The sequence below is a fragment of the Vidua chalybeata genome, chromosome 10, assembly GCF_026979565.1.
Source record: "Vidua chalybeata isolate OUT-0048 chromosome 10, bVidCha1 merged haplotype, whole genome shotgun sequence".
Taxonomy (NCBI): Eukaryota; Metazoa; Chordata; class Aves; order Passeriformes; family Viduidae; genus Vidua; species Vidua chalybeata.
This window is the reverse complement of record NC_071539.1, coordinates 14,610,795-14,627,768: the sequence shown is the minus strand read 5'-3', so window position 1 is coordinate 14,627,768 and position 16,974 is coordinate 14,610,795. Positions and strand designations below refer to the sequence as shown.

At 39.0% G+C, this 16,974-nt stretch overlaps 1 protein-coding gene across 1 annotated transcript in view; it reads right to left on the bottom strand.

The window, feature by feature from the left end:
* Positions 1 to 16,974, bottom strand: part of SLC9A9 (solute carrier family 9 member A9) — a 182,598-nt gene that overhangs the window by 27,350 nt on the left and 138,274 nt on the right. The window contains exon 15 of the mRNA XM_053951725.1: positions 15,443 to 15,522. Within this exon, the coding sequence (XP_053807700.1) occupies positions 15,443 to 15,522 (80 nt within the window). The remainder of the gene's footprint in view (positions 1 to 15,442; positions 15,523 to 16,974) is intronic.

The window sequence follows — 16,974 nt, the reverse complement described above, 5'->3', positions numbered from 1 at the left end:
GTGATTCATGCTCAGGGGTGGATGATATCTACTGGTGCCACATGGCATAGAATCAATGCTGTGGGAACCAGTCATGACCAATACTTGAAGTATTTGGGAGAGATTTCAGCATTTGAAATAGGACTTCCATAGAAATAAAAAGCACAGAAAAGGGAGAGTTGTTTTTTAGGGGAACATTGGTGTAAAGAACAAGAAATTGCTGAAAGAAAAAAAAAGTCTACATATCTATATTTTAATTTTCTTAAAAAGGAAAAATGATGCCACTTGCCCACTCTAGGCTCACGCAGTGATGTTGAGGAATCACCAGAGTCAGTCACCGTGGGAGGGGTGTGAGTGCCCAGCTGTTCCATGGCTGCTGGAGTAGCCGGGAGCCCTAAAGCCCTGTCTGGGGAGAGGGGCGGTGCTGCCTCTGGGGACAGATGGCCCTGGCCAAGGCCACTGGGCTGCAGTGGCTGGCTGTGCTGTGCTGAGAGAGAGTGGAAAAGGGACTGGGTGCGTCAGAGCTCTGCTCTTCCCCAGATGTTCTCCTGTGCCCTCAGCACTGAAGATATTGCTGTGCATCTTATTAAAAAAAAAAAAAAAAAAAAATCACGTAGTCTTTTGCCCATCCTTGTCTCCCAGGACTGGAGGCAAAGCTCACCTCAGTGTCTGAGGACCTGTCAGCTCCGTGAGGCAGGACATTGTTCGGTTTATGTTATGCCAAAGCTCATTTTCTGGTTTGTCGCCTATCCTCTGGCTGCAGCGATGCGCTCGGTGCTGCTGTCAGAGGTGCCGCTGCAGCCCGGGCCGCTCCCGCTGCTGCTCCGAGCCGCGCTCGGCCCCGGGAGCTGCGGGATCGGCCCGCGGGAATTGGCTCAGCTGCCGGGACAGGCACCGCGCTGCTCGGGGCACGGGCAGGCTTGTCAGAGCCTCTAAATCCAGTGAGATACAGAACGTGCTCTCGTCTGTCAGGAATAAGGAGCAGCTGAAGTTTCATTAACGGGGCATGCTTGTGAACATCATAAAATAAGCTTCCATTCATTGACAATTTGCCTTCTCCACTGGCTGTTAGTCACAGCCTGTTGGTGTTAGAGCTTACAATTTGCTAAGCAGTGGACGTGCTGGGGTATATTTAACTGAAGAATGAGAACCCTCGAGAGATGGGCACTTGAATTGTAAGGAACAACATTTCAAAAAAGCCTCTAAATGAAATATAAGCTGAAATGTGTTGCAGGAACCAAGTGCTGATTTTCAAATGGAGGACAACTCAGTGCTCCTGGGGATTGGGGTAGGGAAGAAATTCAGCTACTTCAGAGTTTCACAGATTACCAAGACACAATTTTGTTAATGGAGTAGTGGGCAGAACCTTTTCTTTCTGCATCCTTTGCAGAGAATTCTCTGCCTTGGAGATTTCTCCAGGTACTAGAAAAAATACCTCAGCGAGATTTTCTGAATTGCAAGTTTGCTGGCTTGTAATTTTCAGGCTGGAGGAGGAGAGCTATGTTTAAATATGTGATCCTGTATTTCTCCTCTTATAGATCAGTTCAAAGTACTGAGATTTGTCCTGGTGAGGAGGAGTGGAGATAATTACACTGGTGGGAGGCTTTGTGTGTAATTATGAAAGTTGCCTTCCACAGTAAATAGAGAGGTCTTTTGAATAGCTCAGTTTGTAATTGTATTATATTGTATGGGGCTTAACTAATATTTATGGAAAGGGTTGTTCTTAGTTTTCACATATATCTAATTCATGGCATTTAACATATATGAAACTTAAAAAATGTACTACATGCATATGTACAATAAAATCTGTATGTAGCTCTTCAAACCAGTCACAAAGCAACATTAAAATCTGCAAATGCTGTGATAATACTGAGAATATGGATGCTTCCTATAAAGGTAATGAGTCTGTGAAAAGAATACTTGTTGATTTATGGAGATCTTTTAGCTTACAGATTGGGGCTGATCAAAGTCTTGTTTCTTCTATGCAGATGGTGTTATTAAATAATGGATGACATGCCATAGTTTAGATCAGTCCAATAAAACCATGTGGGATGATCAAAAGGACAGGATCTCACTGATTTTTTTTGTTTTGGTGAAGATTTTACATCACTCTTACCACTCCAATGAAACAACTGGAAGGAGTCACCAAGGAGAATTCTACCCTCAGTTACAGCAATTCTAAGGCAGAGTAACCAACTCCATCTGTGCTGGGTTTAGCACTTGGAGCAAGAGCTAAGTCATGTCAGGAGTCATATCAATTCCATTCATTCCAAAGGGCATATTTTGGATTTACTTTTTTGTTGGGCCGTTTGTTATTTTATTGATGCTAATAAAAGATGGCAGTGAATGGTGTGCTATTTTTGCATGAAATTCAGCTATATACTTTTCCTGTATGCTGTTTTTACAACAATTTATGTAACTGTAGTTTTTTTTAAAAACAGATAAAAAAGTCACCTGTGTGCTCTAGTGCCATGCCTTTTACAAGTGTGGTTGATGTATAGTCTAAAATTCTTTGTGGAATCGTTATACATCCTAACCTTTCAAGTTCTTTATCATTTCCTGTGATTTTTTTTTTTTTTTTTTTTTTTTTTTTTTTTTTTTTTTTGTGCTAGAAGACTTTACTCACCTCTTCTGTTTCCCCTTCCCTGAAATTTGTGCACTCTAGCAGCAGTCATCAAAACTGCAGGTATTAAGGCACAGGGTACAGAATCACAGGAATCCAATAATCTCCTGACTGTGATAGATTGTAGCTCGTGAGAATTAGTCTTGAGCATTGTTTGATAGTTACAGTTTTGCACACAGTAGCTCTAAAAAATGCTCATTGCTGAGGAATTTACACCCACCCCTGCAAGCAACAAGAATTCAAATGAATGGTAATGAGAATTGTTCATGCATCAGAAGGGGGAAAGAATGCAAGAAAAGTCATTTCTCTCCCGAAGCAGCCTTTCTCCTTGACTGTCAGGAGAAGGAATGCATACCTTAGGAAATCAGTCTTCTCTTGTTAATTCCAGCTGAAATGGCTCAAAAAGGTTTCTTCCAAGTGTTTTGACAGAAAGTACAGAGAAGGATAAGAGATCTATTCCTCTGATACTTCAGCTGGAACTAACACAGGAAGGCTTTTAAAGAATATAGTGAGGGGGCTCCGTAGTCAAAATGGGAGCTTACGCATTATTATCCAAGTTAAAATAGAACTTCTACATCAGAAAAATTCAAAACAAAATAAAAAGAAGGAAAACCTTGCTGAAAAATAGAAGCCTCGTAGCAAGTGGAAATAAGGACTTAGTCTGCTTGTCCAGTGCCTAGAAAAAAAAGGGCTCACAAAGGTTGGTGCTGACAGCATATCTTATGAGAGGAAGTCAGGAAAGTCCTCATGCACCAAATGCAAAGTAAATAAGCATTTTAATTCAATCTGTCAAAATTAATTAGAAACAAGATTAAAAAAGCTCCTCACAATCAGATGAAGCATTAGCTTGTTAACGTTAATTCCCGTTCTGTTGTTGTGATAAATTGAGTCATAGCTATTTGCTTTGCAGCTGATCACCTGCTCTGCAGAAATTTTGGGTAGAAAATATCCATCTGTCATGACAAGCCATGGAGAGGGAGGCAAGGTCTTGCTGAAGCTCCTGCTGCAGGAACTCCTTCCCCACCACAGAGCAGCACACCTTTTGGGAAGGAGAATGGGAGAGGGTCCCCAATGTACCTTCTGAGGAACACCTGACAAAGCCCTTGTGATGCTTTTGAGCTTCCAGCTGATCACATCCACAGCTTTTGCTTACAGCTGTATTTCATAGCCAGACTCCTGATCTGTTCCTGACCGTGCATGCAGGAGGCAGCAGCTCCAGCAGGGCTCAGCTCTCAGTGGGGTTTCAGGTGGCAATTCCCTGGCACAGGGAGGCAGAGCAGGCTCGGGAGCACTCGGGCTCATTGTGTGGAGTGGGCCTGCCCCTGTGTGCATGAAATCATACCCCAAACTTATGTCATGCCTTGTGGCAGGTTTATCTGAGCAGCTCTGTAGGGATGTCCCTGTACACCCCACTGTGTGCAGGGCTGCTGAGCACTCTCAGAACTGCTGTGTGCCCAGGCCCAGTGCGGTGACCTTTGGCCCAGGAGATGTCTGTTGTCATCAGACCTGTCTAATATTAGGAAAATATTTCACATGTGTCATTACTGAAATAGGTGGCAGATCATGATTCTGTGCCGTACAGATGATAGATATGTTAACAGAGGAAGACTGAGAAAAAGCAATCCAAGACAAAATGTTCATTTTGCAGTTGTACCATAATGGAGGCATCCATGTACTTATGCTTGAAAAATAGGATCCAGCCCTTCTATGTGCAAAAGTGAAACCATCAACATAAATACATGGCTGTTTTGTTAAATCTGTAGCAACAGAGCCTAAAGCAAAAACACAGAAGTAGGTGTATTTATTGCTATGTAAGAAGTTAAAGTAAAAATGTAATTTTCAGCTGTACTTTGTGTGCTTGGAAAAATTGGTGAGCGTGCATAAAAGGAGCACAGTTGGCATTTTACCCTGTTAAGAATAAACCACAAGTCACCTGCATTATTAGCCACTAATCTCCTTAGGTTCCTAATCATATTCCTGGGCTGGGAAGAGACGTATCAAAGTGGTGGATGCCTTTGTGTCCCTGTAATTTGGAAAGGGTTGTGAAGACATTTCATTTCTGCCTTATTTCCTAAAGTGACATGCTAAGTTAGTTGTCCTTGTACCATCCCTAACTCATTGAGACAGCAGTGAATTCAACCAAAAAACCCCTCATGCTGCCAGGTGAGTTACTGGCCATTTTTTTTTACATAATAGCCTAGGTGTTAAAGCAGTGATCTGTGAAGGGAAAGATCAGGTTTTTTGCTTCCTCTTAGCCCAAGAGGGTTTGAAACCACTGTTTCTATTTCCTAAAAATACCCTAGCAGGCATGATGGAGATCAGCCTGTGTTGAGGCTATGCTTTCTCTCTTCAGTCCTGCTGTTGAGGTTGTACTGTTGTGTAAGTGAGAATGAAAGTTGGGGAAATGACAGTAGAAAAATATTATATTCAATGTGGACTGCATATGGATGCAAATGTGTAATATTTTAATGTTATTCTTTCCTTATATTTTAAAATCTAAGGTATTATTGAATTGACAATCAAAGATAACTAAACATAATACTGTTTTTATGTTGCCTCTTTACATTTGTGTGGTAACTTAAGGAACAATCTGGTTCAGAGCTGTTTTATCTGCATTTTCATGGATCATTAATACACAGCATTTCCTGCATCACGCAAAGTGTAAATCTCCAGTTTAGCTGGGAGGATCAAGCCCTAGCGACCAATCACAATCTTAATTCACTGGTCCCACTGATACTTGCCATGATACAAAATATCAATAGCAATTTAACTGTGTCATAGCAGCCTCTACATATGTATTTTTTACTACTGAGTTTTAACTAAATGGGAATAAACCTCATATGCAGTCATTTGTGCAGCAAGTGTAACCATCTTTTATGCATTTGAAACTTTTGGATGCCTGCAGTACATGAAAAGCACTCTATGGGTACTTGCATTATTGCATATTTCATTATAATGTAACTCTGTATTAGATATTCTATTTATGCAGAATCCAAAAATAGTTCATGCTGTGGAGCAATGCAAATTTTTGTGAATAATCCACAAAGAATTTCAAAGCCTTAACCATTTGTGACATGCATTATTCTGTATCTTTAATGAGGACTCAACCTTTGAACAAATTATTCTGATCTTTTTATGAGTAAAAACCATTTCTGTGCCTTCCTGTTAAAGAGTAGTCTATCACTTCTTATCTTAATGATATCAGAAATATCAGGCGTTACTGTTAGTGCTCAAAATTCCTCAAACTGGTTTTAGATCAGTAGTAGAAGTGTAAATCAGGTTTCTGCACTTGAGGGCTGTGCCCCACTTCCCACCTGACAGCTGATCACCAGAGAAGGGGTCAAGGCTGTGCAGGACAGGGCAATAGCTGAGGACAAATCCACTTTGCTCACACTTCACCTCAAGGAACCCAACTTAAACCGAGGTAGAATGAAGGGAATTCCTCACAGTGTGGGGAAACAGCAGATGTGTAGGAATGCCTTTTTTTTACCTGGAGTATCTAAGACTGAAGGGATTGAAGGCAAAGATGTGCAGTGAAAGGGCTGCAGTGTGCACTGCCAGCTCTCCTGCACTGTGTGAGCCCAGGCTGCAGGGCTGTGACACTGATGTTCTGGTGGTGGGACAGGAGCTGAGTTCAGACCACAGGTCCTTAGTGGAACAAGCAGCAAAACTAAACAAGAGGGGAGCTTCCTCTTGAACTATTTGAGAGATGTTGCAAAGCTGGGGCTTCTACTGTTTAAAATAGATAGCACTGAGCAGAAATTTGCCTGCTAAGGATATAATAAATAACAATTTACTGAATCAGTTCAGAAAAGCAACAGCTTGCTTTAAGCAAATTGAATAAAACATTCCTTATAAACTCCTAATGAACAAATAGCAAAGCACTCCAAGTCCATCAGCACTAGGAATTTTTAAAAATTTGAATGACATTTTACTATTCATAGCACAACAGTGTTCAGTACATAATTATATGGAAGAACAAAATAAAAAATTCTGTAGAATTGCCTGCCTAAATAAGACATCCTTTGCAATATTTTAAAACAAGTATTTAAGAGATTAAAACTTTTTGCTTTGGGAAAATTAACACAAGTTAAAAAAATTTGAAGAAAATAATCAGATCAAAATACTTATTCCATTCCTTCATGCATTTAAGCATGCATTTCAAGAAGCTTGTATTATAGTGTAAGATGAAAGACAGCTTTTGCCTTGGGACTTTTGCATCCTCTGGCAGTAGTTAAAGTGAGCTAGTCAGATGTGAAGATCTGCTGTAATACCTCATGCAAACTTGTAGTCAGCCCTGTATCAGTGTATTCATTCCTCTCATCTGTCCTTTCCACTTTTCCTTGGCATCCCCTTGAGAAGAGCTGAATTAAGAACTGGTACTAAGATTGGTTGATTCACAGTCTGTCTGAATGCAGGATGATGTTCATGTTCCAGTGAATCATGTGCCTATTTCAATATCAGAAATAGAAAATGGCTCTTGAGTTTCTCTGCTGCCAGAAATTGCTTCATTTTGAATTGCTGATTGCCAGAGTGTCCTTAAAAATAGAGGCAAAATTTTTTTTTCCTCTCACATTTGCTCATTTGCCTCAGTCTTGTTGGTGATGCTGTGTTAGGGTGCTAAAGTAGTTTAACTAAATTTGAAACTATCATAGCCAACACAAACTAAGAGGACCAATGGTGCTTTTTCTAGAGCAACCACCTAAAATGGGGAGCATGCCAATAATACAGACCAGTCTTCCAAATAAGAACTGTGTGGAGGGTCTTGTTCACACCTACTCGAAGGCACTGGAACATCATTGACTTTATAAGGAGTTTGCATCCAGATATTAATTTTCTGTAAAAGAGTTAAATTCAACAATATTTTCTGATAGAAGATCATTAATGTGCTCTTTGCCATTCCTGCTTGATAAAATTAATCATCCTGATTCCTTCAGTCTCCCAGCTTTTACCGGAATACCACTGTAATTTAACATTAATAACAGCCCCTTACTAGGAAGTATTACCAATTTCTTGCCTAGGTGATGTTATAATTAGCACTGTCTTGCTGTGACAATTGCTGCTGTGAAAGAAGTGCCATTTATAGATGGTATTACAGATGCAGCATGTACTGCATGCACATCCAGGCATTCCAATGTACATTAAATGTCTGGAAACACAACAGTGGAAGACACACATGCAGAAGAACACTTTAAAACACTTTAGATGTACTGCAAAGTAACTTTTTGCATATACAGAGGTGTAAATGAAATAATAAGAGACTTGAAAGAGAATTCTAAGTTTTGCTTGATTAAATCTGTGCCATAAGCTTCCGGTACTCTGATATCATACTTGGGTCTCTTGTGTGCTATTAAGTATTGTCAGTCAACAAACTATAATTTCATGCTTGAGTGGACTAATACAAGCCTAGGCTTCTGCTTCTTTGTACAGTCAGCCTTTGGTTTGCTGTAATAATAAAGTGAGAAGGGGAGGGAAATAAAGAATTGTCACACAGAATAATAATACTTATCAGTAAAATCAGATACTATGATGGTGTAAGCTATAATTTGGTTGGGTCAATAAACTGTGAGTCCATTTACTTCACTAAGCTTTAGATTAACTCCAAGTTTTGACAGGTACTGTAACAGGCAGCTATGCAGGTAGAAGTATGCTGGAAGAAGAAGAACTGGAAGGTGTTTTTGTTTGGGTTTTTTGGTTTTGTTTGTTTGGGTTTTTTGAAGTGGTTTTGTACTTTGTACTGGAAAGACTAAAGTGCATTTCCTCTATGAACAATTTTATTTTTAAATTATAAAACCCCATATGGGATGATGTTTGTGATTTCTATCTCTAGTAGGTTCTAATTATAATATATTACATGAAAGAAAGTTATATAGTTGCATAAAGAGCCAAGTACTTATATTGGGCCACCTAGAATCTGTGAGAAATCTCTGTATTCAGCTGAGGTCCTTCTTGTCAGAAATTCAGAGAACACAGCACACACAAAGGGTATAATATATCATGTGAGCCAGGATGTTAAACAGAAAAGCTGGTAATTCTAAGCAATTGTCCACAATAAGCTCTAGGCCAGGTTCTGCCTTTGATGCCATGCAAAACTTTTATAAAAATCAATGAGCATTTGAGGCAAAGAACAGAAAACCTGGTGCAGCATCTCTGATAGATGACAACAAGGATTTGGTAACAGCTTCCAGAAAAGCATTCCCTGCTCCTCAGACTGCAACAATAATGACGTGTTCTCCTCCACTTGTCCCATCCCCACATTTTTTAACCATTATTTTGAACATTGATTAAAAAAAATCCCATAAAGTTACTCCCATGTGACTATTTCTTCCTTTAAAGGCAAAAGCAATGCATAATATTTTGAAGGCTTTAAAGAAATCAAGAAGTTTGATATAATGGCTTTGTTACCAGTGTAGTAACACCTTTGGCAAGAAAAAGTCCTATTCCAGAATTACTTAGTGTTTGTATTATTTTATGTAACTTTAAGAGTTAAGATTACACTGTGAAAAAAGGATCTTATTTTCTATCATTTCCCCTTGTCTGTTCCTTTTCTCCCTAATTTAATTTTTTGGTTTAAACATGTAAACATGTCTTTCTGCAATGTACTGAATGTCAGGATGAAAGATCTAAATAGTAAAAATTCAAGCTTTATTTCCTTTTGATTATATTTTGTGGAAACAAAATACCTGAAGCTCCCTTATTCCAGGATTGTGGTGAGGAAGGAGTGGGCTTAAAGATTTGCATTTTTGATAAAAATATCAAGAAATGATCATGAAGAATCTTTGTGTGTCTCCATGCAATGTAACTGTGAAAAGGATCATATGTCAAATATTGTAAGAAGACCAAAGATTTTTAATTTAATACTTTGTATTTAATTTTGCATTCATACTTGTTATTTAAGTCATGCTTAGTAATTGTTTATTTTAAAAAAAATACCTGGATATGAATGAGACTTTCAAAGAATTGACATGAGTGAAACTTTACAAATGAAAATTATTTTACTTGCTTATTCAGTGTGGAATTGTTTCAGAATTATTTATCTAGGTTTCTTTCTGTGAATGGAGGACAAACTGAGGTCACTTATTATTCTGGTTAATTATTAGCCATGTTTATTTATTAGGCTAATTCGCAGAGTTTCAACAATCCTGTGTCCTTGAAAGGGTCAGGAAATAGCACCAAATCAGCTATACTGATTATCTGTGCTGCAGAAAGAACAATGAGCTTTTCTAGATCATGTTCTTGAAAATGTATTTTGGGAATGAGCTTTGAACCAAGTCCAGGCAATTGTTTCTAATGATAAAATCCCTTCTGGGGCCCCTCCCAGCGCTGTTTAAGTTTGCACTCTTTGAGGAAGCCTTATGATACAGTCAGCTGCTTTTGTTGTGCTCATATTATGAGGTCCACTATAACTCAATTACTGTGGTTTGTGCTTTCCTCTCAGCTTTTATGATCTGTTTTTAACAGCTGCAAAGCTGATTCTTGGGCTCTCTTGGTATTTCTGTGCTATGCTGGCTGCCTTTCCAGCCAGCCCATTCTGCTGTGGTACCTGGCTTGGCTGGAGCTATGTTATCTAATGCTGCTTTGGTTCATGATTGGACTGAATTGTCTCTCAGATAAGATTCTTTTCTGTTTGAAAACTGTGTAGCAAAATGAGTTTCTGGGCCAAAACTAGGACCCTATTTGCTATTTTGCTGTTTTCACTGAAGTGCTAAAAGAAGAACAAATCAGAATATTGGTAAATAAGAAACTTTTAGTTCTCCAGCAGGTAAAAGAAAAGAGCATACATGTGCATGCTTTCAGGCTCTTCCTTGCCTTTTCCTTCCAAAGATGTCTGTCTCTGATATGAGAGTGACAAGCCAGCCCAGAAGGAAAATTCAGCTGAAAAGACCACAAAATGCTGAGTTTGTCTTCGATTGTCAGTTCACCCTAGAATGCACTTTTGCTTTTAGTAGGTTTTCCATTTTCTCCCAGGCACAGAATAGTACTTATCTTGCTCAATAGTCAGCCATTATGTCTGTTTTATCCACGTACAAAGCACAGGAGAAATAAAATGATAGGTGCCCCGATAAGGAGGATAAACTTTTGAAGTCTACGAATAATGCAATTCCTTTTGGCTGATGGATTTCAGACAAGTGCAAAGGACGTAAACAGCTTTTTTTTTTTTTTTTTTTTTTTTTTTTTAACCAACCTGAAAGGCATGAATTTCAATGATGGACAACTGCAGTTTAAGCAGAAACACTTTAAGGAGTTACTTTATGGAGAATTGTCTCACTCTCAGACACCTGCTTCTATTCAGTGTAACAGTGTCAGTTCCTCAGATTGAAAATAAATCTGTATAGAAGGAGAAAGCTCTCCTCCCTCTGCTTTCCAGGTATCAGTGTGTGTGAAAAAAGCAGAGTTTTGTGCAAAGTTAGACAGCCGAGTTGTTCTTGGGTAGCTTGGAGCAGCAGCAGGGGGGCAGTAGGCTGTCATTGCAATGCTCCTGGAAGCCATCCCAGCCAGCTGACAGCAATCACAGTCCCTCTCCTGCCTCCCTGCGGCCCCTCACTTATGCCAGACAGGCAGCCTTGGTGCCCTGGTGGTGTTAGTCTTGGGAAGGCCACACCATGTGCAGTGCCATCCTCATCCCTTTGCCACAAAAACAGGATTACACTTTGCTGCCCGTGGGTCCAAAACCTGTCTTGCAATTCAACACAAAGTATTTAAAGAAACTTACCGTGCATTTGATGTCTTTGTCCCTCTTCCTTCCCTTCTTGCTTTCTTCTCTTTAATCTTGCACATGTTTTCCTGTTACACAGTAACTATTTTGTTCTCAATGCAAGCTCCAGGTACTATCAAAGTACCTGTCCCACAACACAATGTGGGCTGCTTCTTATCGAGATGGTGAACATTTCTATCCAGAAATATCTTAGTGCTTGCATTGCACTCCCCTTTTCTTATCTTCAATTTCCATTAATTTTGCATTATTTTTGCGTTTTTGTGTAGCAGTTCCAAGTCCTTTCTTCTCTTCTCACTATAGAGCATAAGAACTTGGGTGAAAATTGTAGTTATCTTCCATCAGGAAGATAACAAGAGCAAGAATGCCCCCACATGAGGAAGCAAGAATTAGATGGATTCTGGGAGAGAATGAATCCTTAGTGGAGGAAGAGCCTTATATAAAATTATATGAAGCCAGAAATGATTGCAGAGTTTAGTCTAGAGTAGCTGGAAAACCAGGTGAAGGTTGCTTGCAAGATGCAAAATTTCCCTTCATTTTTGGAATTGTAACTGGAATTCCAGGCCTATGTAGAGGAGGAATTCCAGCTCTAGTCAGGTACATGTCTCAGGACTTTGCCAGGCAAAAGGAGGATATTTGCCTAGAGTAAGCAAGTAACCCTGCTGAGACTGAGCAGGGTTAAAAACAAATTGCTGTTAGCTGGGAACAAAGTTAGAACTTTTTTGGGGATGCTGTGGAATGGGAAAATTTTGCTCACAATTTGCCTGAGCTCTGCCCATATACACAGAAACTCTTGCCCTTGCAGGATGAAATTTCCACATTTAAACAACAGTTTAAAGATATATATATATATAATGCTGGATTGTAAATCTGTGGTGTCTCTTTCCCCTGATAAATTCTTGAAAAACGTTTGTTGATTCCCTTGCTTTCCCACTAGTCTTCAGGAGGGTATCATGGCTTCAAATGGTGTAATGCACTGTAGGCTGTAAAAATAAAACTTGACTCACTGGAAGTTGCCCCCTGTCAGATGCAACTATTTTATTTTGTATTTTTAATGTTTAAATTATTGAGATGGAAATCCAAGAGGATAACTCTACCTACTAAAACGATCTGTTCTTCATTTTTATAAGTTCAATATTATAATTTCTTAACCTAGATTTTAGAGAATGATATTTTTTTCTAGGTGTCAATATCTGATTCAAAGAAACTTTTGCTGAAAGAATACAATCCTCACTGAACCCATTTGGCTCTGGATCAGGCTCCTGATGTTTCTTTCAGAATAAAAATAAAAGGTGATTCTCAAACAGAATTGCAGGGATTTTTTGCATAGTTCTACCCTAGCATGGTGTGTTGCTATTGCTTAAGATCACTGAACTAACTGGGAATCATTTATAACAACAGCAAGGAACAGCACAAGTTTTTGATTTCCTTAGTGAGATTTCCTCCCTCTTGCTTTCCTCCTGTGAAATAAATATAGGCATAAGAGATGTTATTGCCAGAAGAGTGAGTAGATTTGTGTTAATGCCTAAGAGCAAATGTCAAACTATAGAAATGTCACAGTCTTGTAAGTTTTCAAAGTAGATGAACAGATTTGTAGGTGCACAGTTTGTGGTGACTGGGAGTGGGGCTGTGGGAGCCTCATCCCCAGTGGGCACAGCTGTGAGAAGCAGTGAGCAGCACTGACAGCAATGAGCCATGGAGTGCCCAGGGGCACTGACCAAAGGGAATAGAGGGCACACAGGTGCAATGCATCAACATGAGGGGATAAAAGGCTGGGCTAAAAAACAAGAGGGCCAGGTGCTTGCAGCCTTCTGAAGTGATCTGATGTTCCTCTGTTGGGGCAGATGTCTGAAGCCTTCTGAAGTGGTAAGGAGTTACTGTGTATGGGAGAATGCTTAAAGCCTTCTGAAATTGTATGATGATGCTCTGTCGTGGCTGTCTCAGCTGCAACACAGATGGGTTTGCTGTATCTTTTCTTTGAAAACTTTATCATAATCCTCTCTGCAATCTTGTACTGGAGACAAGTACTATGCTATGTGGCATTTTCTTCTTCTAAATCTAGCATCATGGCTTTATAACATTAGGTAGGGAAAGCAAAAGAAAGTTTGGGTGGATAATTTTTCTTTCCTTGAAAAGAATGTCTTTCAGAAATAGTCATACCAAAGAAAAGCTTAGAGCTGTGAGTCACAGCATTAGTGGGTTGAACTATCATTCCATGCAGGAATATGGGCATACACTTTCAGGATTAGTGAGATGTAGTTGTATTATTTGTAATAAATATATATTTTAGGGTAATATCACAGCTATAATCTCTGAACATCTGAATTCTAATGAAAGATTGTGGCTTGACTGGTAGTGAGACTGACATGAATAAATGTGATCTTTAAAAAATTCAATTTTTAAAAATCACTTAAAATATTTTCTTGAAATGCAAAGGACATAGAAACCAGAATTTCTAGAATAAAGCATCAGGCACCCATATTCAAGATCTCTACCATACAGATAAACTCTGAGAAGTGGTGCTTCTGGTGCCTTCTACAGACTTTTAATTTTGTATGTACTGCTGTCTGAATTTTTCACATTCATGTCTCTTTCCCTCTGCTGCCTCTGTCCCTTGTTTTCTATCTCTGCCCTTGTTCTCTTTCATGTCTTTAATTCATGCTTCTGTCCTGCTCCTCCCTTCCACATTTTTGCCTTGCTCTTTTATATTTTTTTATCTTCAGAGGAAAAATTCCCCCTTCCCCTCACCCTGTTCATCTGTTCCTTCTGACTTATAGTTTCTAGGATATACCACCACAGGCTATTTCTTCTGAAAAAGGGGTGGTTAAAGCCAGTCATATTGGTACTCAACATTAACATTTAAACATATTTTCTCACTTCATATAACATTTACCTACTATTTCTATATATTCTTAAAGAATTATCCAAGGGAGAAATTTTAATGCTAAGTGCTTTTTGGCCTTTAAAACTGCTTGAGTAGATGAATTAAGGAAAAAACATCACTTTTTAACCAAAAAGATGTTTTTCCATCAAAAGTCTCCTTGAAGGATAACTTCAGTTGAACTCTCTAAGGAAGCTATATTCCCAAACAGTTACATTTTATCAGCTGAAATACTTAATTCTAGTTTGCTGCAGCTGGTATCAGGAAAAACACATATGCAGCCTGAACATAAATTTCTGCTCAGGAGTGCAGGGTGACTGACCAATAGATGTGCTGTGGATAATGGAGACAGTATTGGCAGAGCTTTGCCTGCTCAGCTCCTGAGCCAGGATGCACAAAATTCAGCAGGTGGGTTTCTCCCATATTCACTGTGTGTCTGCTAAAGGCTTAGAGTGGGGTTGTTACTGTGGGATCTCACTGGCAGCTGTGCAGAGTCAGTTTAAAATGACAATAAATTAGAATAGTAGTGTTTACAATTTTTGCACAGGCATTAGTGTCAGACTAATGTCCTGCCTTGGCTTAGAGAGGATGTTCTTTTATCACTTAAAATATTTCCTTGAAATGCAAAAGACATGGAAACCAGACTTCCTGGAATAAAGCATCAGACACCCATATTCAAGGTCTGTACTACACATGCCTCAGTGGGAATGTGAATAAAAGCATAAAGGCTCAGGAATCCAGGGATTAGGAAACATGAGCTTCAGGAAAGTCCTGGGAGCTTTTCATAATGGATGCCTCTTCCTCTGTTTTATTAGCGGTGTGGGTAAACCAATGTTGTCTTATTTTTTTCTTAGGTAGCTACTGCTTTCTGAGTATATGGTCAGGCAGCAGGCATTTGGCTGCTTCTGGCTCCATCCCCCTGGTTCCCCAAACACAGAATCTACACCCTATCTAAATAATGATTGGATTCGTTTTATCCAGGAATTTAGGAAGGTGAATTACTTTAAATGTACTGTCTATATGCTACTGTAGCTCAGAGCTCCTTAACTTGTTTCCTCTCCCCATAGCCTCAGTCATGGCTGGACCTTCTGCTGCCTTGGACTACAGAATTTCTCCTTAGTAATACGTTAAAATAGATTACACTTTTGTTTTGGTTGATAAAAGTATAATAATTTTTGGTTCTTAAATATTTTGAAGGTGAATTGTAGTGCAATTCTCATTCATGGTTTATAACAGAAAAGGATACTTGTGGTCAAAGCCATACCATATTCTGAACAGCCATGCACTCTCAGCTTTGGTTGTATTTTTATCCAAGTTAGGTGCACTCTGCAAAATAAACAAATGATTGAAGTGAGAAGTATTTTCATAAAATAAATAAAACATGGAGTTCCAATATTAAGAATACATGTCAGACCAAATTACAATTAAATGCACTTTTTTCTTTTAAATTTAAAAAGATTTATTGTTGCACAAATGTCATTCCTGTGAATCAGTTCAGGAGAAAATTGGCTCATACAGAACATTTCTCATTGCTGCATTCATTGCAAGAATGTAGCATTTGCTCTTATGAATGATTCAAATTTTTTTTTAAGCAGTTGAGAAGTACTATACTCTGAGATCAATAAAATGATATTTTGATTTAATTGCCATTGTGGGATTACTTCAGTTTACTCCTACAAGATCAGAGGCTGCTTGTGTATGTCTAACAAAATGTCTTTCCCAAAGGGATTGAGATATTCTAATAACTAGGAAAGTCCTTTCTATACTTCTTTCCAAGGAGAGGGAAACATGAGTTGAATTGACAAGGCTCAAAATACCCTTTCCATTCTACAAACGAATTCTGTAACATGCTGCACAGGTAGAGAGGTGGACTGTCCTTTTCCTCAGGGCCATAATTTGGAATAATAAATTAGGAACAGTTATCTGTACAAAGACAGCTGGTTTGCTCATACCCTAAGGTATCACATCAGTAGTAGTGGACAGGATGAAATTAGGAATGGGATGGCTGGTTCTCTAAGGATACACAACTGTTGTCTTGGTTTTGTTTTGTGGCAAGTTAGATTAGTTTAAATGAGAATATTTTTCTTTATGCAATTTTAAACCAATGAATCTGTTAATTTTCATGTTTTAATCTAATAATATATTAGAATACCTTATAATAGACTAATATACATATAAATTGGTGATGATAATGTCAATGGTCTGACCCTCAAAAGTGCAAGGTCTAGTTCCCAGGCAACCTGTTCATGGGAACATTGGAACAATGGGAACATTGATGTCATTGAGTTTTGAATAAGGTTAGACAGAATCCATGCTGCAGCTGTTAAGATTTTGCTAATGTGGTAACTCTGAACATGCAAATGCACCAAATAGAACAAATATTATTCTTGGGATCTGTTTCCTTGTTAACTGAATTGAGTATTTTAGCATCTCTTCCCAGTAACTGAGGAAGCTGGGGGGGAGAAGATGGTACTAATCCCTAACCAAGCAGCAGTACACTCTTCCAAGCTCTAAACATCTAAAAGTGCATTTTGGCAAGATAAAGATTGGGAAAAGGGCTTTGAAACATTTAAACAGGAAGTGTGATTGTAGGCAAAATCTGTGTTAGGTCAGAACAACAAGAGCACTGAACAGGGGTAGAGATGAGGAAGAGGCAGGCATGGAAATAGACATATTGTGGAGTGGGCTACCCGTGTGTGGTGCAAAGGACAGCTTGTTAAAAGCACAGTGAGCTCTGTAAATGGCCTGTGTCCTTGGTTTGGATTGTAATGTTGTTGG